The following is a 27,479-nucleotide window of genomic DNA, read 5'->3' as shown; positions in this document are numbered from 1 at the left end:
AATTCAAGTTTCTTAAGTATCATTGAACAAAAGTAAACACAACCCAAAGTATGCCAAGTCTGCCCGTGTGCTACCTCCTATGTGGACGGGTACCAGTCTCTAAGAGAGCATCCCCATAGCATGTATTTTCATAGAATCCCAGACTGGTTTGGGTTGGAAGGGATCTCAAAGCTCATCCAGTTCCAACCCCTGCCACAGGCAGGGACACCTTCCACTAGAGCAGGTTGCTCCAAGCCCCTGTGTCCAACCTGGCCTTGAACACTGCCAGGGATGGGGCGGCCACAGCTTCTCTGGGCACCCTGTGCCAGCGCCTCAGCACCCTCACAGGGAAGAGCTTCTGCCTAAGAGCTCACTTCAGTCTCCCCTCTGGCAGGTTAAAGCCATTCCCCTTGTTCTTTTACAACCCACCAGTTGATAGGCAAGAGGCTTTGGCTTTGCCTCTCTATCAAACCAGCTGATGCACTGTCATCTTCCCAAAAAGCAAGGAATTCCACTAAGAGATAGAGAAAACTGTGCTGAGCATTCAAGGAAGAATGAATTTAAAACTTGACAGTTACAGGCCATCAAACAGACATCTAATACATCTATATGTACTTACTAGCAACATTGCAACTGAAAGCCATACTTAAGGGGCAGCAACAGTGTTTACTAACAGACCACTGATAGCTTCAAATGAAGACATCATGTAAGATAAGCACTATTTGACTGTTTCAACAATAAAAACTGCCTTTTTGGTTTTGATGTTTGAGTGAAAGTAAGTTCAGCTATTTCTAGGAACACAAGTTAGTGGCAAATCTCAGCAGAAGAATGCTTTCAGTGGGCCTGGGCTATCACCAGGTATAAGCAAGTAAGATGATTTCTATTTCCAGGGGCAATCTGAGACATGATGTTTTAATGGCATTCATTTAGTATCTTAGCTGCTTTTCAGTAACCTGCACACAGTTCTGTAGCAGCACAACGAAAATAAGTCTGTTCCTGGCCACATCAGGCAATTGCATGAAATATTCTTCTCACTTATAAGCACAGCAAGTAAAATTCTACTTAAGGTCCCAAATCTGCATTGGCTGAAGCACGGAAGAACAGAAAACATCATGTTTTGGGAAGAGGTAAAATGTGAAGCTGTGAGAATGTAGTGGATTTGCAGGCCTAGAAATAAAAAGAGCAAGTGCCGATTCTTTCTGTGTTTGGTCCAAATTTCCTCCATACAGCAAGTCCATGTACAGAAAGCTCCCAAAGGAAAATCAGCGCTAATTTCAGCACTGCAATCAATTCTAATGCATCACACAAGATGAAGACAACATTTTACCAACAGAACATTTGAGGAAAAGCTCTGGGACAGCAGCACAGAGTGCAAATGTTTTTAGCTGCATGACAGATAACTGCAGAGATCAGACAAGTCCTCCTGGAACTCCAGAATCTGAGCACTGAGTACCTACAGGTCTCCTACCCAACAGAAGCTGTGACCCTCTGCATAAAATCCACTGTCAATATACCTGATCACATGAAAGCTGAGGCTAACAAGCTAGGCGCAGCTGCTGACAGTGTCTTCTTTACCAGACTAGTACTTTCCTGGTATTTTAAAATCACTCTCTGCAATGCAACTCTTCAGTCTTACCTGAACACAAGAGTATTGAGAGTGACAGACAGCCTGATGTAGAGCTGAGCTGTGGCTCCCCATCCCCAGCAGTGTTCAAGGCCAGGCTGGATGGGGCTTGGAGCGACCTGCTCTACTGAAAGGTGTCCCTGCCTGTGACAGGGGTTGGGACTGGATGAGCTTTAAGGTCCCTTCCAATCCAAACCCATCTGGGATTCTATGAAATGTGCAATACGCAATTCAAGGTCACAGAGAAGTTGTTTCCATCTGACCTGACAATTTAAGCGCATCCCAAAACATGTAAATTCCCTGCTATAAACTTTATATTAGTATGTATATCTGAACATGTTTCCAGACATGTACTTCTCTGGGGCAATCAAGTAATTTTTGCCTCTGCTCAAAGGTTTTAAAAGATGAAATCTCTTATTGCAACATCTTACCACTGGTTTACGGACTTAGTCCAGCATTTTTCTTCCCTAAATATGCTGAAACCCAGGAACATTCCCATCACCCAGTCATGGAAACTGAACAGCAAAATGGAAAACTCCAAACCAACCATGAAGAATTCTCTGCTATGAGCTCCTCCAGTGACAATGCCAGCTCAGTGCCTCTTGAGAGGCAGGTTACATCTTGATGTTCAGGCTTCAGACATTTCGGGTCCCAGGCCGAACTAGTATAACACGCCACAGACATCTACAGGGATGGCTGCTCAGTGGTACCACTGCAAAGCCACATGAATTTGTTTCCTTCTCTTTTTCTAACCATTCATCCAATGAGCACCATCCACAGCTGGAAGGAAAATCCTCCTCTTCCCCTAACCTCTTGTCTTAAAGCATAACTATGACTATACAAGAGAGGACTCTTTAATAGCATGGTGACCAAGCTCCTTCCTGTGGTTGCTCATACTACGTGTGCAGTGCGTACTGCACAGGAACAGAAGTGTGTTTGGATGTCAGCACATGCTGGAGGTGCCTACGTTAACCATAAATGCAAAAGGCACTCAGCACTTTACGGACTTCATCCCAAACATGCTGACAAAACCTCCATACCAACGTTACACGTTACGAGTTTTATGGAAACTGTGCATTTTACAAGAGAAACGGCCTCAAATGTTATTCCTTAATGCGATTTTTTAAATCCACTTTAGCTGTATGGACAAGTACTTCAGCAAACAATAAACTGTGCTGTGTAGAGCTCACAAGGAGTCATAAACCACTTCCATAAATGAACTAAAATAGCTTTCTGCAGAAGCATCTTGCTGTTGGAAAGCCCAAGGTGGGAAGAAACACCACAAAAAGCCCTTTCAAATGATACATTTCCTTTTTACCAAATTATTAGACCTAACTAGATCAGTTGTAAGGTAAAATCTATTCTTCATATATGTTAATTTCCATGAAGTTATGTAGGGTTTTGGCAAGTATAAGGTAACAAACACAAGAAGATGGACGTTGCAGGTTACTTAGAATCTGTTGTGAAGGCTTAAAGAGCTGCACATTGGTGGTTATTTGGAGTTGTAAATTAACAACAGATAGGATCCCCATTGCAGTGGTATGTGACAATTGCCTCCAGGCTCTCACAAGGCAGCCTTTCCCTTTCCTTCCCTAGCATGGTATTCTCTTACCTGAATTGGGTGAGATGTGTAAACTGCTCATGTCCTTGGAGAGGCCGTTTGTTTTGGGACTGGAAATGGGGGCACAAGCTGACGTGGCTCGAGGCGGCCTCTTCCCGGGGACTTTCACAGTGGTTCTCAGCAAGTCGATCTCCTTCCCATGAACGTTCTGCATATAGTCCTAGTGCAAGGAAAAAGAAAACCCCAAGCAACATCAATCAGGTTGTTCTGGAAGCAACAGAACTGGTCATAAGGGTTTCGGTTTTGTAAGACATTTCCTCTACATCACCAGGCAGTACCCACCATGTGTTTCCCCTTCCTTCCATTTTCTTGATAACCCCTTTCATGCTTCTCACTACAGATACTCCTACTGAAGCCTGAAGCTTTCTAATCCACCCCCCAACTACCAGCTGGATAAAAGGCAATTTACAACATGACTGGTTCTGAGCCACGTGTCAGAGTTCACCAGCTAGAATGTCCCAAAGAGAAGACAACAAGGCTGACTGTCCCTCATGAGCATGCTTACTTGTGTCTCCTCTACGCCAGCATTTTATGCACCTATCTCTTTCTTCCTCAAACCTGGCTGAAACTGGTCAGCAGGCACAAAAGTTATCCTCCACACACATACAAAATCATAGAAGGGCAAAACTTAATGCAAACTGTATCCAATTAAGCACACTGAAAGCTGGAAACTAGAAGTGGAAAAGGCTTTTCCCAATTCTTGTTTGGAAAGCCCACAAACAGGAAATAACCAGATGAAGCTGTGAGAAGACAGCAGCCAACTGACTGGAGAAATCCATGAGAAAGTTCTGCAAAAAGCTCCTGGAAAAAAAGGCCCTTGAGATTGTGCTTTCCAGCTCCAAAGGCATTTCCTAAATTATTCATGAGCTGCTTCAGATGAAAACAGAAAAGCAATGGGACACAGATGGATGTCTCTATCAGAAGGAAAAGGACAATTCATCAGAAGAGAGATTTCCAGTAGAGACAGTGAATGCTAAAGCCCATTCACAAGAAACCAAAGTTTTCATCTCCTGGTACACATGGTGGTTGTTACTCATGTTCCAGAAAACAACTGAAACTGGAACAACTATGAGAACACTGAAAAAAACAAAGGAGACTATTCTTTAGGAGAAGATCCCAGGCAGACAGCACAGGAGAGCAAAATCAAGGTGGAAAGGGGTAAGAGCGCCACACAAAACCACAAGTGGGTCTATGCATCCCAAGAGGAAACCAGCAATCTGAACTACAGACTGGGAAAATAACTGGGATTAAGCCTAATTCTTTCTCAGATGGAGCTTGATCAGCTTGTAGAGTCCTGGGTGATGCTGACTGGCTCCATGAGCAAAGACTCACCAGCACAGACATAACTCCCAGTTGTCCACACGGCCAGGGCATGATTTAGCCAGATGATAGGTGTTATATGAAAGACTACCAATCTTAACTAGGTTGGCTCCAAACACAGGTCTGTACATCACCAGAGCATCAATTCTGCAAGTAAATACCTGGATGGACTAAAAGCACACCCAAAGTCTAACTCACTGCTGTCACAAGAGAGAGCAATCAGCTCCCTCATAAAAATCCTTCCATCTTTGGACAGTTTTTACAATACAAACTACGTATTCCACCCCAAAAAGAACAACCCATCAACAATCTACGACTGGACCAGCACTTATTTCCTCATGGGTAATATTAATCTGGGATAAACCTCCCAAACCAAGCCAACACCATCTTTGTTCGGGAATTATTAACAGTAAAAAAAGGGTGGGGGTGGGGAGTAAAGGCTGAAAACCCTGTGGAGTGACAACAGAGAGCTCTGCTGCCAACAAAGGCAATCCATTAATAACAATTCATTCACTAGGTGTTAGAAACAAACAAAACTGCTCCATCCATAAACTATCAAGTTGGTGTTAACTTTCTTGTTCAGTGTCAGTTCTTCACAAATTAAAACACAATAAGCAGAACATAATTAAGCATTTATTGCTTATGGGCTTTAAAATGAGCCTTAATCAGATAGTGACTGAACCTCAGCGTGTACTCTTTTTAATAGACACATTTTGTTTAATGTACAACCGCCAGCGGTTCAGTTTGAGGAGGTGTTTATTCCAAATTCTTCAGCTGAATAGCATGTATGATTTCCCTGCCAACTTGTGAGATGTGACAGAGCATTATTAAAGCCCTTTTAATTGAGAGTAAACCAGGCTTCGGTGAGCTATAACCATTTGAGAGAGTAAGTGAATGTTGGCAAGCAGGAAATAAAAGCGCCGGAGCCATACCGTTCTTGTACGAGAGGTGCCCCAACACAACAGATGCCACACAGGTATTAACGTCAGCTTAAATATTTATAGGGATATATCAAATGTAAATAATAAAGCCTCTTTCATTGTGTGCAAGATGCATAGCGATAATCTCTGCAGTTCCCTAAGGAGGAGAAGCGAGTCTTGCGTTTCCAGCCACCGGAGGATCCGTCCCCACGCACGCTCCCTCAGATCTGCACTTGGGGAATAAAAGTTGGGACTACAAAATAATGTCGCCGCTTCAGAAGCGCAATGGAGGGTTTGATCAGATTAGAACAGATGAGGGTCTTGCTGTCATCTGGAATATGCTGTGTTAAAGAGAAGACAGCAAGCCTGATTTTGATATGCAAATGTTACAGATATAACTCCCCTAGATGTTAGCTGTAGAAAATGCTGATCCGAGAAAAAAGGGGAAAAAAACCCTTTAACAAGGCATGAGGGTAATTCAAAGCCAAGTACTTTTAAACAGCACTTAACAAGTCCCTAGAGCCCACTCAACAGTGGGCCACCCCAGAAGTGCCATCTTCTGCCCCTCAACAGCTTGAAAAAGTAGTAATTGCAAATCCATTTGCATTTTTCTTCTTAACTGGTCCATGTTCATCATTCAACAATGCGGGGAGGGGGGGAACCCCAAACAAAAAAGGAGAAAAGCAAGCAGCAAAAGCAAAGGAACCCTCCCCAAACATGTGGATAACAGGAGAAGCCAGCGCCCCGGTCCCCCGCACCCCTGCGCCGGCGCCTTCGCCAGCGCTTGTTTTCTACATTTCGCTCCTAATTATGTTGCATCTATTGCCATACACTTAATTAGCTGCATTAATGTGATTTCTTTTCACATAGTCAAGCAATTAAGAGCTATGATTGAGTTTCATTCAATTAGCCTCAACAAACATGCTAATTGATGTCCCAGATGCAAATGAGGTGCAGTGAGAGAAACCTGCTAGCAATTGAGAGTTGTGGTGGGGAGACCCCCAGCTCCCAGCTTGCTGACAGCAGCACAGCTTAACACGGCTCCCACCTTCCGCGGGGGGGAGACAAGCCATTAGTGCCTCAGTTGTCCCAAAGAGATCCCTACAGGAATAATGGGCAGTGCTTGAATCAAATCAACGTCGTCTCCAATTCTCACAACAACGGCTGGTATGAGCCGGAGCAGAGCGCAGCGTTTTCCTGCAGCAGGGTTAGCATGGCAGACCCTGTGAATGCCATGGTTTCTTAAGCTAAGGACCATAAAAGGTCTTCATCTCATCTCCCAGCTTGTGAAATACTACACAGGTAATGGCCTGCAGTTATCAGTAACTGCCAACTTAATCTTAGTCAGCTGTGGGGCGATGCTGCCTCTTCCAGTTAAGGCCAGAGCACATCAATCAATCAATAATCCCTACAGATACACTCGCGATGTTGATTCTCATTGCTTTTCATCCTGAGGTTGCCATTAGAGCTTTGCTCAGATACAGTGCTGCCGAGGTGTTAATTTGACTACTCAAGGCCATTGACCATTATCTAGAAGACTAAATAAACTGTGAATAAAATATCAGTGAAAATCGTAAAAGCTGCATTGACTGAAGGTGACACAAAATAGTACTTGACAGCAGCACAAAATGAATTGAGTAAGAAAGACATGATGTGCCACAACACAGAATAATGTAGAGCAAAATGACTTTCATTCTGCTCTTAATACAGCTCTCTGCTTACAATGGCCAAAATTCATTTAACCAATTAACTGAAGAGAAGCTTTTCAGACATGCAAATTGAGCAAACGGGCATGAGGATGTTTTCTAAACAGACCTACCAAAAAGAAACAACACTATAAAAATCCAAGGGATTCATTTAGCATGAACACTGCTATTTTAGGCATGGCACACAGGGCCATGGTTTAGTGGTAGACTTCAAAGTGATAAATTAATGGTTGGACTCGATGATCTTAACAATCTTTTCCAACCTAAATGATTCTGAGATTCTATTTTGGGGGGCCCTTTTTGATTTCAAATGCCAGCAATCATTAAACTTGATGCAATACATCACAATGTTTGATTGCCATCACAATTGATAGCCCTCCAAGCCGGAGAAGACACTCCACCAAGGGCCACAAGCTGAACTCAAAGCTACGTGATGCTGCCAGCTCACTGCCTACTTCCTCCTGGACAAGAATACTAAAGACAACAGGCAAACATCTCTTCTTCCACAGCTCAGTGCTGCTGCTGCCTGCTTAGCCCCTTATTCAGGGTAGAAGGACACATGGATCAGATGGAGGGAAAGGCAGAAGAAAGTGCTAGCTGTTGCTTCCATGAAACTGGGATTCAAATTCACATCATCCAAGCCTACCCCAGTTACCTAGAGGTAACTAGACTTCACTAGAGGACCACTGAGCATGTAGCAGCATGTTTCCTCCCTAGCATGATCCTTCAGTTAAAGATGAGCTTTAAGGTCTCTTACAACCCAAACCACTCTGGCATTCTAGGTGACACTGTGGATATCAAAAACATGGAGTTTGAGGATTTTCAAATGTCTAACAAAAAATGATGGTCATTTCCATCACACACACACAAAATGCCTAATACCTAGGTTGTATTTCAAACCCATAGTATTTCATTATTAGTGTATTAAGCAAGAAACTGTGTATGAATGCTGAGTTACTGAATATAGGCTTTATCAGTCAGTACCTCGAGAACTAAACCCCCATGGCTTGTTTGTACTGCCGCCTGCATGCAAAGCTGGAGTACAAACCTGTGTCCCTAAGGCAGAGGTTCTCCTCTCAATTTGCACAACTGCAAAATACTTTCAAGGTGATGGAAAACAAGCCCATGAAGAAGGAGAAACAGAAGGATCAAGCTGCAGAAGACAAAGAATTAGGGCCTTCTGTGGCTGGGCTCAGCTGGATAAAGGAAAAAACTTCACTGATGTGAACGCCCCATCCCTGGCAGTGTTCCAAGGCCAGGTTGGACACAGGGGCTTGGAGCAACCTGCTCTAGTGGAAGGTGTCCCTGCCCATGGCAGGGGGTTAGAACTAGGTGATCTTGAGGCCCTTTCAAACCCAAACCATTCTATGACTGAAGTTGTATTTTTTATATCATGGCACCAGGTGAATCAGACTCAAAGCTTGCATCAAAACCACTCATCTCAGAATTGCCACGTGTCATAATACTAATGCTCTGAAAAATACCTGCTCCCTCCTAGACAGCCTCCCCATGTGTTTCTTCCACCCTTTTCCAATGTACAACACACCACAAAAGAAAGGCTCTCCGAGAGCAGTGCCTGTAATGGTACACAAGTAAGAACATCACACTTTTTCTCATTTTGAGCCACTATAATCTCTCAGAAGCAGCCTGGCTTTCCCAACATTAGGAACAGGTCCAGGCTAGGATCCTTCTCAGGTGTGTCCCTCTGAAACTTCATCTCATTCATAGAAGGTTTTCCCCACTGATCAACCAAACGAAACACTTCCAAGGCTCAGCTTCCTGAGGCTGTTATAGTGTGTCCTGATGAGAGGTGAAATAGAAATTATTATGGAAAAGGAAGTTTATGGCTGCTCATCTGGATGACATTTGAAAACGGTGGGTGGCCTAGTTTCTGAAACACAATTCCCATTTCCTGAGCTGACCCACAAAACCTATTGTTCACCTTCGGCAACAACAAAACCCAATCCCCTTCGCCCTAAACCAACGACCAAAGGACCAAAGCCCCCAATCCTCCAGGAAATGGATGGATGAAGCCTTGACTTTTGTGGCAGTCAGACATTTTTATTGCAAAATGCCGTCTGGAAAAGATGCAAAACAAAATTGCTAAAGTGCAGAAAGAAGAAAAGGGGGGGGGTGGGGTTGTGTGTGGGGAAAAAAAAACAAAAGGCCCCCTTCCCTTTGCTTATTGAGTTCAAAGGCATAACATGCAGCACCCTGCAGCAAATGGGAAGCTACACTAATTTTAAAGCCATAAAACGCTATAAAGTGCCCTGCGGGGCAGGACTACACTGAAGCTAGTTGCACCTAAATAAGACATGGTTCATTTACTTCGCAGCTTAGCCTAATGTAATCATCAGTGGATTTCTAGCCTAGAGTTGTAACAGGCAAATAGCCGATGCTGCAGAGGCGACACTCCCAGCCATTGAGGGGCCTCGGCTAGATTGCTGTTGATTAGAAGATTTTTCAGTTTTGACAAGCCCTTAATGAACATAAATCGCTCCTTGATTGGTTTCCAGTTGGGGCCACAGGCACACCTAAGAAGAAACTCAAGTCTCAAACTCCTCGCTTCCCACCCTGTCCACTGCCACCTTCCCAAGGAAGGACCTCGGCAACAAACTTACCATAGGGTTATGAGCCACAGTGGAATGTAGTCATCAAATGTGCCTGTTAAATTAGCCATCCTCTGCATATAAATATGGGCATAATATCATTCAGCTTCATCATATATAGTTAATCTTAAGAAAAGCAATGAAATGCTTCTGGGGAGAACAGAGGAATGGAAAACGCTGATCACCATAAAGCATTCTGTCCTGACAAAAAGGAGGTAATCTCAACTCTCTTTTATTCACATTGGGAATCTAGAACATTACATTTCCATAATAAAAAACATTGATTATATCTCTACTGTGGCATGAATCAGTTTAAGCGGTGTTGCAGGCGGGCAGAAGTCAAGGCAACACTTTCAACGCAACAGCAGCTTCCCCAAATGTTTGTGTTTGTTTTAAATGGATCACTCATTTTCGTCACATTGGAAGGAAATCCTCCTGTCTGCACTTCACTTCTCACTCAGCCTTTGTAACAAGAACTGCTGTAAAAGACAAATCAGAGTTTTACCATCCTGAGTAATTTATGAAGCATTTATATCCCCAGCACTTAGCTCTGCTGGACAGGAAGCTCTACTTTTATAAAGCCCCATGATTAATTAATAGCTTGGCTTTTGCCATTTAAATTGCAACTCATTCTGAAGCCAAAAATTGTCCTGCCTTTTTGAACAGAGGGCAGATGTGACACTGAAATGTATGACTGCTGCTCCCCACTACATACTGCAAGTTTGCGTTGCAATAGCAGTACCGCGTTTGTCACAATATCCTACGCTAATGACATGATACATCTTGTCATGCCCTCTGAAATGAATGCTTTGGAAACAAAAATGCTACCTGTTTGCCTCGTCTGTGACCTGGGAGTATCTGTAAGACGTCATGGAAGTGAGTGTGAGAAGTTACTGTGAGTGATCAGTCTCCTTCTCCTTTCCCAGTGCCTGGCATTACATATTTGGTGTAATTCCCAGGGTAGTTTGCTGACTGACCATCAGTAACTACAAACTAATTTTACACTGAGCAGGGCAGGTGCAATGGCACTTTCAAGCAAGACTCGTTCTAGTTTGAAAAGCCACAAACCCGGAGGGGGGAACAGAAAATAACTGGCCTTGACACCTATCCCAAATGATAGGCCTCACTTAAGGACGGCAAATGCATTTTTGCTTCTATTTTCCCCATCCGCTCTTCAGTTTTCCTCCCAACCTGATTTTTCCTCTGTTACATCTTCAGGATGTTAGATGAAATGTAAGAAAGGAGAATGCTGATCTAAACACAGCTTTGATGAAAAGGCCAGTCACGTTGAGTGGCAAAGAAACAGGGCATCAACTCAGCTGTAATAAGCAATTACTGTACATGTATTTTGTAACTGTCCCTGTAATTCATATTTTCTATCTCAACCAATGTTTTAGGTGTATTAATGGATGCAATAACTTTACACACGCTTCAGACAGATTTATCTTCATCACTACTCGAACTGTATCCTCTTTTTTGCTCTGTAGGATTTGCTTTGATCACTACACTTTCAGGAGGCAGAGCTACATCTTGTGCGAAAAACAACACATGCATATCTCTTTGTCAGTTCAAATATGTATTGACCGAAGCCTGATTTCAGGATTAGGTGTTCATGGAAAGGCCAGCTAGAATGGCTTTCAGAGTCAGCCAATATTCAGCTTTACATTCCTTTGAAGGAAAAACAGAGAGAGAGGGGGAAAAAGGGCATACACAATGGTATTTGAGAAATATGTAAGAGCATGAATATTTCTATTAAAGCAACACAAACACCACACTTTGGAGCTATTAAACAGCCTGAGGTAAGGTAACCCTGAAAATAAGGCTGAACCGAAGCAATGGCTGTAGGGGGTTATGCATAAGCATGAAGGTGAGCGCTGCTCCTTGGTAAAGCAACCCCCAGCTCCATTGTCAGACTACCCCAGCCATGCACAGAGATGTCACACAGCCCACCTAGCATGGTGGTCTCTTAAAAATAAGGAGAGATGGAATACTTCATTGGCACTGGCATAGGGTGCCCGGAGGAGCTGTGGCTGCCCCTTTTCAAGGGCCAGGTTGGATACAGGGGCTTGGAGCAACCTGCTCTAGTGGAAGGTGTCCCTGCCTGTGGCAGGGGTTGGAACTGGATGAGCTTTAAGGTCCCAGGGCCACACCACCCTCACAGGGAGGAACTTCTGCCTTATATCTAACCTAAATATCCTAAGTATCTAGCCTATTTTCAAAGAAGAGGTTTGAAACTGTGGCTGTGTCAGATGAATTGGGCAGACAGCAGACCAGGTGAATCCACACACTTCTTAAGGAGACAAAGACAGGTTGTACCCCCTATAACTGCTACAATCCTACACAGCTCAATGGAGGTTATCAAACCATATCACTGAGGGTGGGAACAAGGAATAAGAGTAGCACTGCTGAGATACAGACCTCAGCAAGCAAAAATCAACATCACCATGTAGGTTTTCTATACCAGGGGTGCTCCAGATGGATATCAGACCTACCTCATGTATTCAAGAAGCTGTTCTTCCCCTATAAGGTGTAACAGCACTGTGCTTTTATTTGAAATCAAACCTAGAACAGATTAAATGTAAAAGGGAAAGAAAGTGCCTTTTCTTTTTTCTTTCCATGAATGAGGGGCATTGGTGGCGATAGGGATTCAAGAGCAGAAAATGGACATCCACACCTAAAGCTTTGCCATCTACTGACCTGCAGCATGATGGCAACCCTCTGGCAGGCAGACAGTGGTGTAACATCATCAGTTATTTATCAGGGTAAGGATTAGCTAAAGCAGCAGGATGCAATGCTGCGCAGCAGGTACCCTGGTGAATGCATTTTGGGAGCCCTTGCGCATGGCACTCTGCCATTAAGAGCCAAGAGATGCCCAGACAAATTCCCACCGGTCCCTTTGGGGAGGCTGATACTGAATTTGCCAGCCAGAATTTTAGTCATCCACTCAACAGCTATACTCCAGAAGCACAAGATGAATAGGTAGCTATGGTGAACTTTGAAGCCTGCAGGTCAAAGTTCTCTCTCATTATCCCCACCATTTTCTATCGGCACAGCTCCTCAGCATCCCAAGGGACGGGAAGGTTTGAGGCTCTTGAAAAAAGCTGACATGACCAAGTCAGAAAACAGTAGGGTGCTTATGTACATGTATTTTTCTTTCCCCGTTTCTCTCTCCCCCCACTTTCTTGAAAAGAAAGAATATGAATTTAGCTATTGTGTCAAACGTCAACCCAGTGGCATTAGGAGTTACTCATTTAGCTGGCACAATACAGCAGTCATTTCAACATGCTGCCCTGCCAAACAGGCCTGACCCTTCCAGGGACACCTCCTCTGTAAGAAAGTACTCATTTGATTTTTCACTCCCCACCCCAAATCTTTTCATTTTGTAGCCAATCCTTTCAAGGAGGATGACAGGACTGATTTCTGCAATAAGGACATATTCTCTGTATTAAAACACCGCCTTCATGCCCGAGCTGCCACTGAACACATCCATCAGAGACAACCGAGCCACTTCTGGCCAAACCTCTAGCAATATTGAACACAGGGCTCCCTATCAGCCATTAAATATTATAATAGATTCTTCCAATGCAGGCGGTTATGGTCTGACTTTTGTCAGAGTTCTGTCTGGGGGAAAACCCATTCACTTCGTTCACTCAGCAATACCCAAGGGGAACTTCTGACTTTCCTGCCTATAAAGTTGTGTACAAGCTATGCCAGGAGTGCAACTGACTTCAATCTAGTTCTGCCTCTTCCTCCCACTGAGGCTTGCATAGAGCAGAGAAGATGCTACTCACATACTACTACAGCCCGATGGGTGAAGAATGCTCAGCAGGGTATATGAACAACAGTTAAATGACAATAAATAGCCCACTGACAGTATGTAGCACAGTGACTCTGTGAAGGCTAAAGACAACAGAAGGCTCTACTACCTACCCATGCACAGCCAAGGAAAAGCAGCACGTTAATACCTCTCCGATCTATGCAAGGAGAGCTAATGGAAGCTAAGGAAGTGAATGAAAGTATGGAGCCATGTACCTTTTTATTGGGGTGGGGGGACAGAGGGAAACAATTACAGGCTAGTAATTACTTCTTCTTTAAATGGATTCTCTCTAATCTCCAATGGATTTACCTCTAATCTCAAAGTAATTACCTCTAATCTCAATGGAGTCTCACTCTGGGGGACACTAAGCAGCTCCAGGGAAGCCTTCAGAGAAGAAGTACTCTATTGTCTGCAAGAGGCAATGAAAACCTAACACGTGCACAGCAACTGCCAGGAACAAAGGAGCACTTCCACAAAGCAAGGAAGGGATTTGGACACCAACAATGGCAGCTTGTTCCTCCTTGCTTGATGACCCAGAGTTGGCCAACCCAACCTAAGGGAAACTCATGTGGGAGCTCCATGGGGAGCATGCAGTACCCATGCTTCCCTTCTGTGAGCAACACCAATGCACAATTCAGGTATTTCAAGACTACTTGATGGCAGAATTCCCAACATTTAAAGGCATTAAGAGTGGCCAAAGAGGACAGACTTGCCCAGTTTCACTAAAAGGAACATTAGAAACCTTGCTCCAGAACCCAATAGCTGAGGGACAGGATTTCTGATAGAAAGCAGCAATGCCTTGAAGTTAGCTGTCATCTAACATTAAACTGCTTTTAAGAGACATGGATGTAACATCAGCAACTATAGCAAAGCATTATTAGTCAGGGTCTGAGACTATGAAATCTTGGGTCAGGACAGAGAAAGTGATAATATTCCGCAGCCAGGGAACAGCAAGTTGGTGCAAGCACAGCATCAAGTGGCCATGCTCCTCAGACAACACCCATCTAAAGCAGAAACTCCCTGCATCAGTTCCACTTGCAGGTCTGTAAGCCTCATATCACCTATGAGCCCATGAAATGCATCTGATCAAAACCTTGATTTTTCACTCTTTAATGAAAAATTGCCCAGGAGAGGTCAAAATGACCAATAGGTTTAGAAACTATTCCTAAAAGCGTTACAACTGGCTACTCTCAGGTTTTCCTGTGTATTATGATGATAAAATACAAACCCAGCTAAGATTGTAAAGATCTTTGTGAGGGTCACACCATATTTTTTGTCCTATTTTACCATTGCCTATAGTACAGAGCAAGGGAGGGAGCTGCAATCCCCTGGGACTTTCAAGATCTGGAGTCCCCACATCATCTCTGTCTTTTGAAGTGCTCTGGCATGGAACAAGCTCACTTCTCCTGTTGCTGGCGTGGCTGGGGCAGAAGGGGTGGGCCACTTCTGAGAGAGATCACTGTGCTCCTTCCACCCCCAAACCCCCAAAATGTGTTATGCACTCCTTGAGGAGGAACAGACAAGATCTTTGGCCAGAGACAATGACAGATGCCTCAGTGTGAAGTTTTTTGGCACGTATTTTAATATCTAAGCCATTTTCAAACCGAGGCATAACCACTGCACACCACAAATACATGAACTCTCCTCACTCTTTACTACAGCTAGGACACTTTTTCTTGAAAAAATGCTTTTGGTTTTGAATCAAGTCTGTAAAAACATCAGCACAAAATAAAGGTTTATACCATCTCTTGAGAGGCAAAGGGAGTTCAAAGGAACTTGACTGCATTCAGCCTTGCACCAGTGAGTTTTATTTCAGATTATGCCTTTTTCAGATGGGGGGAGTGAAGAGAGAGGAAAAAGTTCCTCCACCAAAGAGGGCTCAACAAAACCACATCAGACACACTTAGTTCCACTACTTTATAAGGGCCTGATGCTGCTGAACATTCAGAGAGCACGGTGTACTCACATGTAAACTGGGATGGTAGGTCAGCACACCATTGTCGCACAACGTCACGTATTTCTTCTTCCACTCTTTATTCAGTGACTTGCCACTTCGCTTTAGCAGCATACCCTATTAGAGCAGAAAAGAAACAAATACCATTAATACTCTTACAAATACCATCAACACTCTTGCCAACACACAGCTACTGAAGACAAGGAAAGAGATAAATATCATTGCCAACAATTCTAGTAACTTTCTCCTGCAAGTTGCTTGCTTTCCCTTGCTTCTCCCAGGGTGTATGTTTGCTCCCTCGGCAGCTTCAGTTTTGTGATTTAGGAGGAAAAGCTCTAAATGAGGCTTTCATAAAGCAAGCAAAGTAAACAGGAAAGGCTTTAACAGCTCTGGCTTTATTCAACAGGTAGAGAATCCCAGAATCCCAGACTGCTTTATGTTGGAAAAGCACAGGTTTGTATGTTCTCATTCCCTTCTGCAGTAAGGTACCACCGCAATGGAAATCCTACCGGCTATTCATTCCACCAAGCAACAACAATTTCAGGCAAGTGCAACAAAATGGAAACAGGCCAAATACAAAGTTTTCCCAGTAAATTCTGGATAACTTAATGAAAGAGGTGGGCAAGGTGACTCACCTTCCCACACACTGTATTCAACCTAAACATTAGTGATGAATGCTAACAATCTACAGTCGAGATAAAGTCATCATTGTGTTCACATGGACAAGGGCTACTTCTACATATGAACCCATTCTCAGCTTAAAAATAGGAAGTCACTTAGAAAAGCAAAATAAACCATGCTGTAGCACGGTGTGAGTGGTGAAGGAAGCCATGCTTTAGCAATGCACTTCCCTAGGAAAAAACAAGCTAGAAGGTAGTTCCCAATGAATTCATACCGTACTTGGGTTACTGAAAGTCTACTGAAATGTCCCAGTGGAGACACTAGGTACAGTACCTACCTCACTAGATCCACAGATCAAGTTCCAATAAAGGAAGACAGATTTATATCATTAAATCATAAACCCACATCATAAATCTAAATCAATACAAATTTAGTTCTCTAATCCCCATAAAATTAGTTTTTTCCATTCTAATTTTCCACAGAAATAAGAAAATAGTTCATAGATAGTTGAACTATCAAGTATGGTGCTTCCAGCTCCCATGGAGTTGGTTTTGGTCAAGGTGGGTTAAAAAACCTTGAAAGCAAGTTATGCTATCTTTGTCCAGAGAGAGGGAAATCCTGGATGTTTTCAGTCCCTTGTCACAATCCATATGAACCAACAACTCTCCTTTTGCAACCAGACAGATGAACCCAGTTGGAAAACCCAAGTTCACAACTGTTGCTGGCCACACACTCTGAATAGTGCTTCAGAGAACACCACTTCCCAAGTTACAGCAACCTGTGGATGGGCCCGTAAAGAAAAGCTGGTGTTGGATGAGTGACTGACACAGTGGTACGAACTCCAAACTTCCTGACAGTGTGGGGGTTTTGTGCTGTTCTTTGCTATGACTCAAACTTTTCCAAGAGAGAATGGGGTTTCTGTAACACTGTCTTACAAAAGCTTCCGTGAGCGCGTCTCACACATCCCAATTACTGTCTTCCAGTGCTTAGACATTGTTTTCTTCTATTAAAAAATGAAAGCTTATTCCTTCCTTTGACATGTGTGTTTATCTATAGTAGGTGCTCTGTCGCTTCACCTTTCCCATCTTTCATACCTCACCTGCAGCACGTTTGCTGGTGTTTAGGGGACCCAATTCTAGTTATGGTTGTGCTGCGGGGATCAAAAATTACTCTTTCCCTGCCAGGGTTTGTTCTTCAGACCTTTTAATGGGGAAAAAGCTGTAAAGATCAGAAGATCACAACAGTGATTTTCCCCCCACAGCCTTTCTTCACACCTTTTAAAAAGGCAAAAAATATGTATTTCACCCCTTTTTTAACTGGCCCTTTGCTAGCTAGAAGACATGTCATGATTCAGGTAGTTTTCAGTTCATGCCAATTATAACTCCAATAAATAGTACAAACTCACCATTTTCATGATTTTTACTACACAGAAGTTTCGCTGCTCTCAAGGTGTGAACTATGAAATTCAGGTTTTGGATCGAAATGAAGAAAATGATTCAAAATGAGGTTTCACACCTTGCTTTTCAATGTAAAAAAGCCACCACCTCAGCATTAAACAGGGATGCTGTACCTATTTATGCCTAACTAACAAACCAGATTGCCCAATCCTTATGCTCTACCTTGGCAAAAAGAATAGATTTTTGTATCAGGTGAGAATGAAAAGTATCTGCCAGAGGAAACTGCTCTGAATCATAAAATAGTTAGGGTTTGAAAGGACCTTAAGATCATCCAGTTCCAACCCCCAATACAAGGAGCCTAAGGTGTTACAGAGCAGAAGCCTATGTACCATAAAGCACACTTCTCTTTCCCCCAAGGAGACAGACTACCACTTTGTCTGGGGTAATTAGAATGGTCCAGAGAGATGCTCTTAGTATGGGAGTTCAGATCAGTTACAAATGCACTTTAACAGTAACTAAACTCAAAAAACCCCAAGAAAACAACAACAACAACAAAAACCACCCAATAGACGGCCCATATATGACAAGAAATGTTATTAGAAAAAAATAACTGAAGAAGCCCTTCACTTCAAGTCACATTATGTCTACATTTAAGTCATATCAGATACTCTTACCTAGGACACAAGAGACATGGTCCCACTGACCTTTGGTACCTCTAAGGCAATTTAGAGGTAGCTTGGGCACATCTCTAGTCCCAGCCAAGCAGCCCCTACGTACACACAGCACACCAGAGAAATCACATTTAGTCACCAAGCGATGCAGTAAGGGATGAAGTAAATCAACTTCCATTTCAAAATACACATTTATACCTCCCAATAATCTCTGCCTCAGATTATTATTAATTGGATAATGTTATTTCTCCTAATGTGTATGAAATCTCTCACTTGTTGCCGTTCGGTCCAGCTAACCCAAAGCCTCCAGACTCAACACTAGGAATTTAACACCTCTGATTTCCCTCCGAACTGTGGAGAATTTCACACTTCAAATTCAACTTTTTTACCACCTCCCCTCCAAAACTGCCAATCCTGTGTCTGACGGGGGGAACGTTTCTCCTACCAGCCTGCACCAGCTTGTACTTTTCATAAGCCACAGGAAAGAGACGTCAAGCGGAGTGCACAAACTTCACTTGTTGGGTTTTTGCTTGAGGAACTGCATCACCGCACAAAGCGATGGAGGAACTGTCTGTACGTACTGCAAGCTCTTTATTAGTAATGTGTATGCCACGTCTAGTCCCAGGAGGTCATTGCAAGCCAAAAGCAATGTTAAGTGTACAAGCTTTAAATAACTTACAAAGTTAATGTAATGAATGTAAGTGTTATCTGAAATCCATCACTCAGTGGCTTGCCGTAGCCTCAAGCTGTGATAAAACACCACTCATAAATTTATATTAAAACTCTGTTCAATAGCAATTATTTACCAACAAAGATTTATTGATTGCATTTGCTGTTAGAGACTGGGGCCCTAACTGAGTCAATCTGCTTATGCTGTTGAGCTTCAGGGCACCAGGAGAAGTTACAGACTGCCATCAGGCTCTGCATCCCAATCATTACTGCGAGAGCAGGAGCAGCTAATGAAAAGCCACCAGTGTAGGCCTGATTGGTCTTAAGGTAAGAAGCAAAACACTCAACACGGGTTAAGGGACCACTACACATAACATACGCAGTTCATGTTAATGCACAGTAATTGGTTAAATCTCACCCCTCCAGTTGCCTTCCCATGAGCTATAAACCTTGCTTGCTTAAACAGCAAATGAAGACAAATGGTGAAACAATTACAATTTGGGGTTTGAGAAATATTTCAGGTTTTAAGTAGCAAATTATCAACATTTAAGAAAGAGACCTCACGAAGTTGCTTTATTAAGCAACATGAAACATGCTGGTATGTCAGCTGCCTGAGTTTTTCAGATAGATGGTAGCAGAAGAGACTTAAATACTTCCCAGGTGTGGAATAACATACTTTGCCACTTTCCCATGTATTCTGGATTTTCCAGGTGCCACAAGATACAAAGGGTTTCACAAACAGTATAATTAATACAGTAATCATGGCTTAACCGAGCACATGGTTTTCCATTTCCTGTAGCACTTGACTGGAGGTTGGATTTTTCTTGTTTGTGGGGTTTTTGAGTGGTTGGTTTTGGTTTGCTTGTTTTAATAGGATCTGGTACATTCGGCTTTTCTTGGCAATGCCAAGTACAAATGAACCTTCTGGAAAAGATAGTATGGTACTTCGGTTGCTATTTCTTTTCAGAAGTGCACACCACTGCCAAGGCTAAGGTACTGCCATCATGCAGGTTTTTTTCTTCCCCTAATTTTTAACCAACCCCATCCTGTTATCACGAGGTTATTTTGACAAAATGAAATATGTAACCTTGCATTTAATCATTAGAAGTCTAAATGGCTCAATTTCCACACAGGTTTTCAGTTCTCATAACTGTGATTAGTAGCCAGCAATGCTATGAATTTTTGACAGCCCTATCATTTGCATCCTCTTCACAACAGAAAAGCCTCATACTCATCAGAAACATCCTCCCTCACAGAGCTGCAAGGCCAACCATTCCTAGCCAGGATCATGAACTGTTACACACGAATTCTGGACAATAAAACATTCGCTTCCTTTAAATCTATCAACATCATGAACAAATGCTGGTAAATCCTCCAGGACTGCATGACCAGCCCTTTTTAGGTAGCCTGGCCAGCAGCACTGCATCTGGTCTCGCTTGTCCTAATAGCAAATGGGAGATTAGTTCTTAGTTGATCTCCTCTGCTTTCAGAATTTAACTGTAACAGGTTTCAGCTGCAGCTGCCCCATCCCTGGCAGTGTTCAAGGCCAGGTTGGACACAGGGGCTTGGAGCAACCTGTTCTAGTGGAAGGTGTCCCTGCCTGTGGCAGGGGATGGAGCTGGACGAGCTTTAAGGTCCCTTCCAACCCAAACCAGGCTGGGATTCTATGAATCCTTCCATACAAATGTAACTTGTTTTCTTGATTTTCCAAACTTCACTATTTATATCCCACAAATTTAAGGGAACGTTGGTCAATTAGCTATGAGTCTTTCTTAGTTTTACAGTTGGAAACCTGTAGTAAACATCTCTTATAGTAACAGGGTGCAATTGGGGACCAGCTGAACCACAAACCAAAGGCTACAGAAAATGGAATGCCTCTAAAGAGATCTGAAAACAGAAAACCTTAAAGGTTCTTCAACTTCAGTATCTAACAACACTGCAAAACCCCCTGAAAGACTCCATGTATTCTTACTGCAGCCAGGCACACTAAGAACATGGTAAATAGGAAAAAGCAGCTTAGTGCCTTCTGTTATTGTAGTTTTATTTTTAATGACTGCTCCAACAACTCAGCCTCCGATTCTGACCTTACCCACCAAGAGCAGGTAATGCCCAAGTTCCCCTGACACGCAGCAAATAACTTTAAAGGGAGGCATTCACAACTCCCTGGCTTGCAGCTGCAGGGCTTTTAAAAGGTAGGGTATGTACTTCCAACATGGCACAGACAAGGATTCCTCAAGGATGTTGCTGAGAACAGGAACCTACTCACTGTACTTCAAAAATGGTGTGGTTGAAAAGAGACAACTGCACTGCGATGTGGGGACTAAAGGATAGGAAACCATTATCTGTATGTCACATTCACCCAACTAACGAGCAACTTTATGCAGTGGCAAAAAGATGATCATGCAAGAACACTGTCTAAAGAAGAACTGGAATGGAATGTTGAAGATCCACCCCTGCTGCAGGATCCAGATGGAGCAATAAGCACACTGCTCTGGCAAAGCACTGCAAGTCCAAAGCTGCTCTTGTCTGCCACCATAATAGGCCAGACACCCAAACAGGGCATGAGAAGACAATGCAGGACATTCAGCTGAAGGACACCGATGCTCAGTAAGACAGTTCCTGAGTTTTCCTTCAGTCTGACAAGCTTTGTGAAAGGGGCAGTCTTTCGTTAGCCCCAGTTTATGATTCTTTCTAAAATTAGACTTTATAAAACCAAGAGCACATTGCGTACTCTGCAGTCATCTCTACGTCCTTTCTACAGAGTTTAAATCCAAATGTGTTACACAGTGCAATTCTATATTTAAAGGAATGGCACATCTCCCACTCTAAACCCAGTTTACCTCTCTGCACGAGGCACAGCACCTAGTAAGTCACAATATTTTCCTGCCTTACAGTAGTTTCTATCTCTGTCGCATTACGAGGTTTGTTCCACTTCCCCTGGCCTGGTGAAAAGATAATAATCACAGCCCTTAATAATCTCAAGTAGTCGGTTTATTAACCCCTTGGCATTGGCAGTTGTGGTTTCCCTGACACCATCGTCAGCACTGATGTGAAATGCACCGTGATGCAAATCATTAAGCTTAGTGTGGGAGAAACCAGGCGGCTGATGCCAAGGGGTCTAAGTCAGCAGCAGAGGAACTGGCGGCGATCGGCTCCGATTGAACTCTTACCTCTCGCTCCAGCACCACGCACTGAGCTCTAACTACCCTGCCCACAACTGAAGTCAGCACTCACGCCAACCGCCTCACTGAAACACTGCTGCTTAGACTGGAATTAGAAGGAAAAACAACATTGGGAAACTGATCCATTGCGAGCAAACCCAGCTGTGTGGAACGGGTCATTTGGAAAAGGCTTCAAGAGCAGAAACATCGCTGGTGGCAGAGATGGCTGAAGGGTCGGGGTTAAAAAAGAAGCAACAAAACATTTATTTCCCTTCAGAAACAAACAGAGAATTTATGGGGGGTGTGTGTATGCTATACAGATAAAGAAAGGAATCGTCACAGGCATCACTACTTCTATGGTAGACGATACGGCTCTCCTTACACTAGTGCTCCATTCCCCGAACCCTGAAATTCTCTTTATCATATTTTATATAAAGTCGGGATTTGGAGGGGGAAGGGGGTTCATGGGAGAAAAGCCATGAAAAGCTTAAAACCCAATTTTAACTTTCTATCCTGATACTATAGTGTTTCCATAGAAACATCAGGCAGACCACTTAAGAGCAGCTTTTTTTTGTAGCCATGTTTGGCACCATACCCCTCCCCTGGACAACCTATTATTTCACAAATGGATGCTTTTTGCGGCTTGTTCTGTGCAGGCTCCGATGAAGGGGGGAAAAGAAAAAGGCTACTGGATCTTTAACCAGTTCCCTTGTGGCCCCCTCCCTTTTTTGTTGGTAATATTTCTGTCATTCTGCCAGGGTATATGGTACAAAGGGTTACACTTTAATTGAGCTGTCAGCATCTCCAACAATCCTATAAAACTCCGATTATGCACGGCAGGGTTAGTGACACACTTGTTATTGCGGATGCCCTATTTGCTAAACCCGAGCCCCCCCCTCACAGGTCACATCACCCACACGACCTTCCTGTCATTAGCCGCGTCTATTCCTACCTCACTGCTGTGAAAATCACACAAGCGAAGGCTTCAAAGCCCTTGCCAGGACTGAATTCGACCAGGAGCTAATCACCCACAAATCCAGCTCAAATGGCAATAATTGGCTAAACTGCTCACCTCTCCAGAGCTCAGCAGTAATTTGGGATAATAAAGAAAAGAATTATTCAGCTAACTGCCCTGAAATGTATGCTTTGTGACCGACACACTTCACATTTTAATAATGATGGACACAAAATCCAATTTAATACAGCATCTCCTGAATAACAAACCCAAGAACACTGGCAGGGGAAAAGGGGAAAAAAAGTGTGTCTTCTATGTGTTTTTTTGTTAAAGTGTGTTCCATGTTATTGTGCAGAAAGGATCCACACATTATGGTGGGAAATTTGGGGCCCCAAAAGGGCTCCGTGAGCAGCCCTCAGAAACTCTGCCCTAGAATGGGATTTAAATATTACAATTTTGTTTTTTAATCAAAATGACTAGCCCTCATTTTGCTGAATGGCTGGACCTCCGAGTCCTTCAACTTTGGTTGGGATAAGATAAGAAACACCCTCTTTTCCTCTACAGTAGAAGGCAACCTTCTCATTATTCATCTACTTCCTCATTGCCTCATTTTACTTTCACACCTTTGTGCTCTGGTCACAGGACTGTCAGAACCCATGACCCCACTGCTGGATAGGTAGCGACACTGCCTGGACCACTACTTCATGATGTGACCAGCCTCCCAGGACACAGTGAGCTGTAAAGATGCTCCATCAATCTTCTACCCACACACCCCATCTCCTCCATCCTATCTCTCCTAAGACCAAGGAAAAAATCACACAAAGGTGTATGTGAATACACACACACATACAGAAACACTGACTGCAAGCCCTGACTTGTCCTACTGCTGATATAGCTGAGTATATCTGAAGGCTCTTCTATACCAAAGTACCTCCACATCTACCATGCCACCCTGAACCTCAGTGAAAACCTTTCCAAGGATTTAAAGGTACAATCGAAAGACAACTTTCAAATACAGGTTTATTACGCTCTGTACTTAGGTCGTTACTGCAAAAAGGCAAAGCTGCTGCTGTCACTAACAGAGTAAACAGGGTTTTACTCTGATGTTACAGAAATTACAGTGAGCAAAACAGGAGACATTGCCAGTGTCCGTCATCTGAAAGAACTCTGCCGAGGAATTATAAATCAGTGCCTTTAGCAAGGTGGTTGTTATCAGGTATCTTGAAGCAATAACTTCAGACAACCCAGAATTTACTTAACATGGCTCAAACAGGTACTTGTGAGGCAAACCAAGGTAGTTTTGTGTAGGCATGCTCTGGCTTACATATAGCACACACTCCTCCACGCCCCCACTTACCAAGCCTAGCATTAATCAGTGCAGTTCCCAAATAAAGGGTTCTGCATATTGTGTCAGCAAGTTAAAAAAGGCAATATTGTATTAATGTTAAAATCACTCCAGATACAATACTTTCTATGTAGTATATTTCATGGCTCATTTGCTTCAACAGATATTAAGCTTCAGTCAACAATTAACTACTGACACCGGTTTTTTTATTCTCTTAAACCAAGAAGATGTAGCAGAAAAGCCAAGGCACAACTTGGATTTATTAGATGGCTGCTAATTCAGTGTCACCAGTTTATTTTCTTTCTATCAAGTATCCATTCTTGAGAACAATAGGGTCACTTAATCTACACTGCAGCTGAACTGAAATTCAGATTTGAGCCACGCAGCACTTATTTTAGTGTAAGATTTGCTGTAAGTGCATCTCTTTAAAAGACCATTTAAACTGTTAATTGTTTTTCACTTACCATGTAAGATTATTCCCAAATACAACTATTTAAAGTGAGCATTTAATTGTGTTTTGTATCCAACACTTGCTCTATTTATACTGATAGGAAAACAGTCCCATCAGAAAATACTAGCATCTGGAGCCGCTTGCTGGTTTTCTGCACCAACCCCATTGGTGCTCCCTCACCCTCTCTCCTGGTGCTACTGCTTCAAAGCTTGGACATAAGAAGAACCATCACACTTCCTACTTCCTGAATCAAAGGACATTATGATGGCCATAGAAGCAAACCCAAGGTGTTGATGGAAGACTCTGTCCTACCTCCCTGCCCACACAGAAGCATGTTACAGCGTGCTCCAGATGGAAACCCAACCCATCACAGTGATGTAAACCCAAGCCGTATTCTGCATTTCACAAGGCATTTCCATCTATCAGAAGATGGTACATATCTGGATTGCTGGCTCATGCCCAAATGGTATCAGAAAAGGGCTAGGCTGGTCTGGCCTGCAAGCCAGAAGAGTATAATTAATACAAGATGCTGTAACGAAGGTGACAGTGACTAAATTCTATCTATCCCTAGGAAGTATCTATCCCTAGGAATGGCTATTATGTAAAACTTGGCAGCAAAGTGTGATGCTCCACAAACTGTATCCCATTAATAAAAGCACATGGCTAGGCACTGCTCTGCTTGGGCATTTCAGTACATCAGATTTTTCCATGTGAAGCCTTAAATTCAGGGTGAACTCTATGTGTGATCCATGATAAAGAATAGGGATTGCTTTGATATACCTCAGGTAATTTAATGCACTGGTCACTCAGGATTTTAACGTTTTAGAATAGTCTGTAGCGAGAGCAGGTATAGTAAGGGCTGTTATCCAGCACTCAGGCTCAGGAGAAGCCTTATAGCATCTCCCAGCCCCCCGGAGAGGGGCTTTGGACAAGGGCCTATAGGGACAGGACAAGGGGGAATGACTTTAAGCTGCCAGAGGGGAGATGTATGTATGTATGTATTTCTATGAATGAAGACTTCTGTCTGAAGGAGTCAGTCCGGGACTTTTTAAAGCAGAAAGCCAAAAGATGTTTCCAGAAACAAAGATACTCGCTCTTCCCAAAGTAAGGAGACACGCCACCTATTTTCCCTGTAAGAGCAGTCTTTCACACATGTTGATCATTCCATTTTAAGCATGTATGTTAACATCATCAATATTTTAGTTGAACTGGCAACAGAAGAACACCACGCAAGTGAGCTGCTCCCCTCCAGAGGCTATTACTGCTTTATGAGAGAGTATGTGAGAAGCAGTTAGCTTGCAGGCGATGCAGAAGAACACTGTGTTCAGATAAGGTAATTTATAAAAGATCATTTATGGATTTCGCTGCGCAGTTCCTTGGCTGGAGACTGGGCATGTTCTAACACACTGCAGACAATCTTCTTCAAAATAACAGAATCCATTATTTAGTTAAGCAATCAGCCACCGACAAGACAAAAGGCTAATTTTTAACCATATTTTCCAACTTTCCATAGCTAAAACAACGTGTTTGCAAAGAGAAATACAAAAATACATAAATAAAAATGCAAGGTACCCAGAGTGCAGCTAATGGGATTTGACGCTGGCTTTAATTTTAATGAAGAAAGTTGCCAGTAGCAACAAAACTGTCAGCAGCAGCCAAGCACCATTAATAAAGACCCAGACAACATTAGTGGCACAGCAACAGTACAAAAGGTTCCCCCCGGTTCATGCTGTGCTAAATTGGCTGCCCAATTTTTCTTAAGTGTCCATACTATTTAGAAGACAATTTATTAATTTTTGTCATCCATTGTCACTTGACAGGCCATCATTTTGCATCCCGGATTTGAGATGAAAACTAATTGAAAAGACTGGCAGTATTTATGAGGGGTATTATTTGTCAATTACGGTTGATAATGATACTTGGTACTACCAACTTTAACATCCCGCACTCGGGTGTGTCAGTCGGACTCCTTTTCTCTGTCATTTCCATGTTAGCTCTACAAGGGACAAAAAGCAATGATCAAATCAATTGAGAGAAGTCAATCCCTGCTCTGAAATCACCAGAGTGGGGAAAAAGGCACCTTTGTGGCTCAGGAAATCACAGCTTTCTCTCAATGAGACCTTCCAGGTCCGTTTCCTATGAACAGAACAGAGCTGCAAATATGTCATCATTTGAATTATCTCTGCAACTTTATCCAGGCTGCCTAAAGCAGAAGGTTTTGCTGGCTTATCACTGACTTCAAAGTGGCACATCTTAAATCCAGGCATTCAAAATCTCCTCTTACCACATTAAGTTTGTTATTTCAGGTTGGATTTAAGGCAGAATCTCTTCCCTGTTAGGGTGCTGAGGCGCTGGCACAGGGTGCCCAGAGAAGCTGTGGCTGCCCCATCCCTGGCAGTGTTCAAGGCCAGGTTGGACACAGGGGCTTGGAGCAACCTGCTCTAGTAGAAGGTGTCCCTGCCCATGGCAGAGGTTAGAACTGGATGAGCTTTAAGGTCCTTTCCAACACAAACCAGGCTGGGATTCTATGGTTCTATGAGAAAAGCTTTTACCATTTGGAGTTTCCATCACTGCTCCTGGCATTTCTCAGAACACCCTGTAAAATGTTATCACAATTCAAGTGTTTAAATGGCAAACCAAAATGGTATGGACCTCACAG

The 27,479-nt window shown here is 43.1% G+C and overlaps 1 protein-coding gene across 8 annotated transcripts in view; it reads right to left on the bottom strand.

Annotated features, from left to right (window-relative positions):
* Nucleotides 1-27,479, bottom strand: part of AGAP1 (ArfGAP with GTPase domain, ankyrin repeat and PH domain 1) — a 319,948-nt gene that overhangs the window by 115,017 nt on the left and 177,452 nt on the right. For all 8 annotated transcript variants that reach the window (XM_061379186.1, XM_061379187.1, XM_061379188.1 and 5 more), the window contains 2 exons: nucleotides 15,563-15,667; nucleotides 3,216-3,384 (listed from right to left, as the gene is read on the bottom strand). In XM_061379186.1, the coding sequence (XP_061235170.1) occupies nucleotides 3,216-3,384; nucleotides 15,563-15,667 (274 nt within the window). The remainder of the gene's footprint in view (nucleotides 1-3,215; nucleotides 3,385-15,562; nucleotides 15,668-27,479) is intronic.

This window comes from Neopsephotus bourkii, unplaced genomic scaffold, assembly GCF_033783945.1.
Source record: "Neopsephotus bourkii isolate Nb327-2 ecotype Australia unplaced genomic scaffold, CSIRO-AGI_Nbou_v1 NB_1768, whole genome shotgun sequence".
NCBI classification, from domain to species: domain Eukaryota; kingdom Metazoa; phylum Chordata; class Aves; order Psittaciformes; family Psittacidae; genus Neopsephotus; species Neopsephotus bourkii.
Note: the sequence above shows the minus strand (reverse complement) of the source record. Positions and strands in the feature narration are given on the sequence as shown.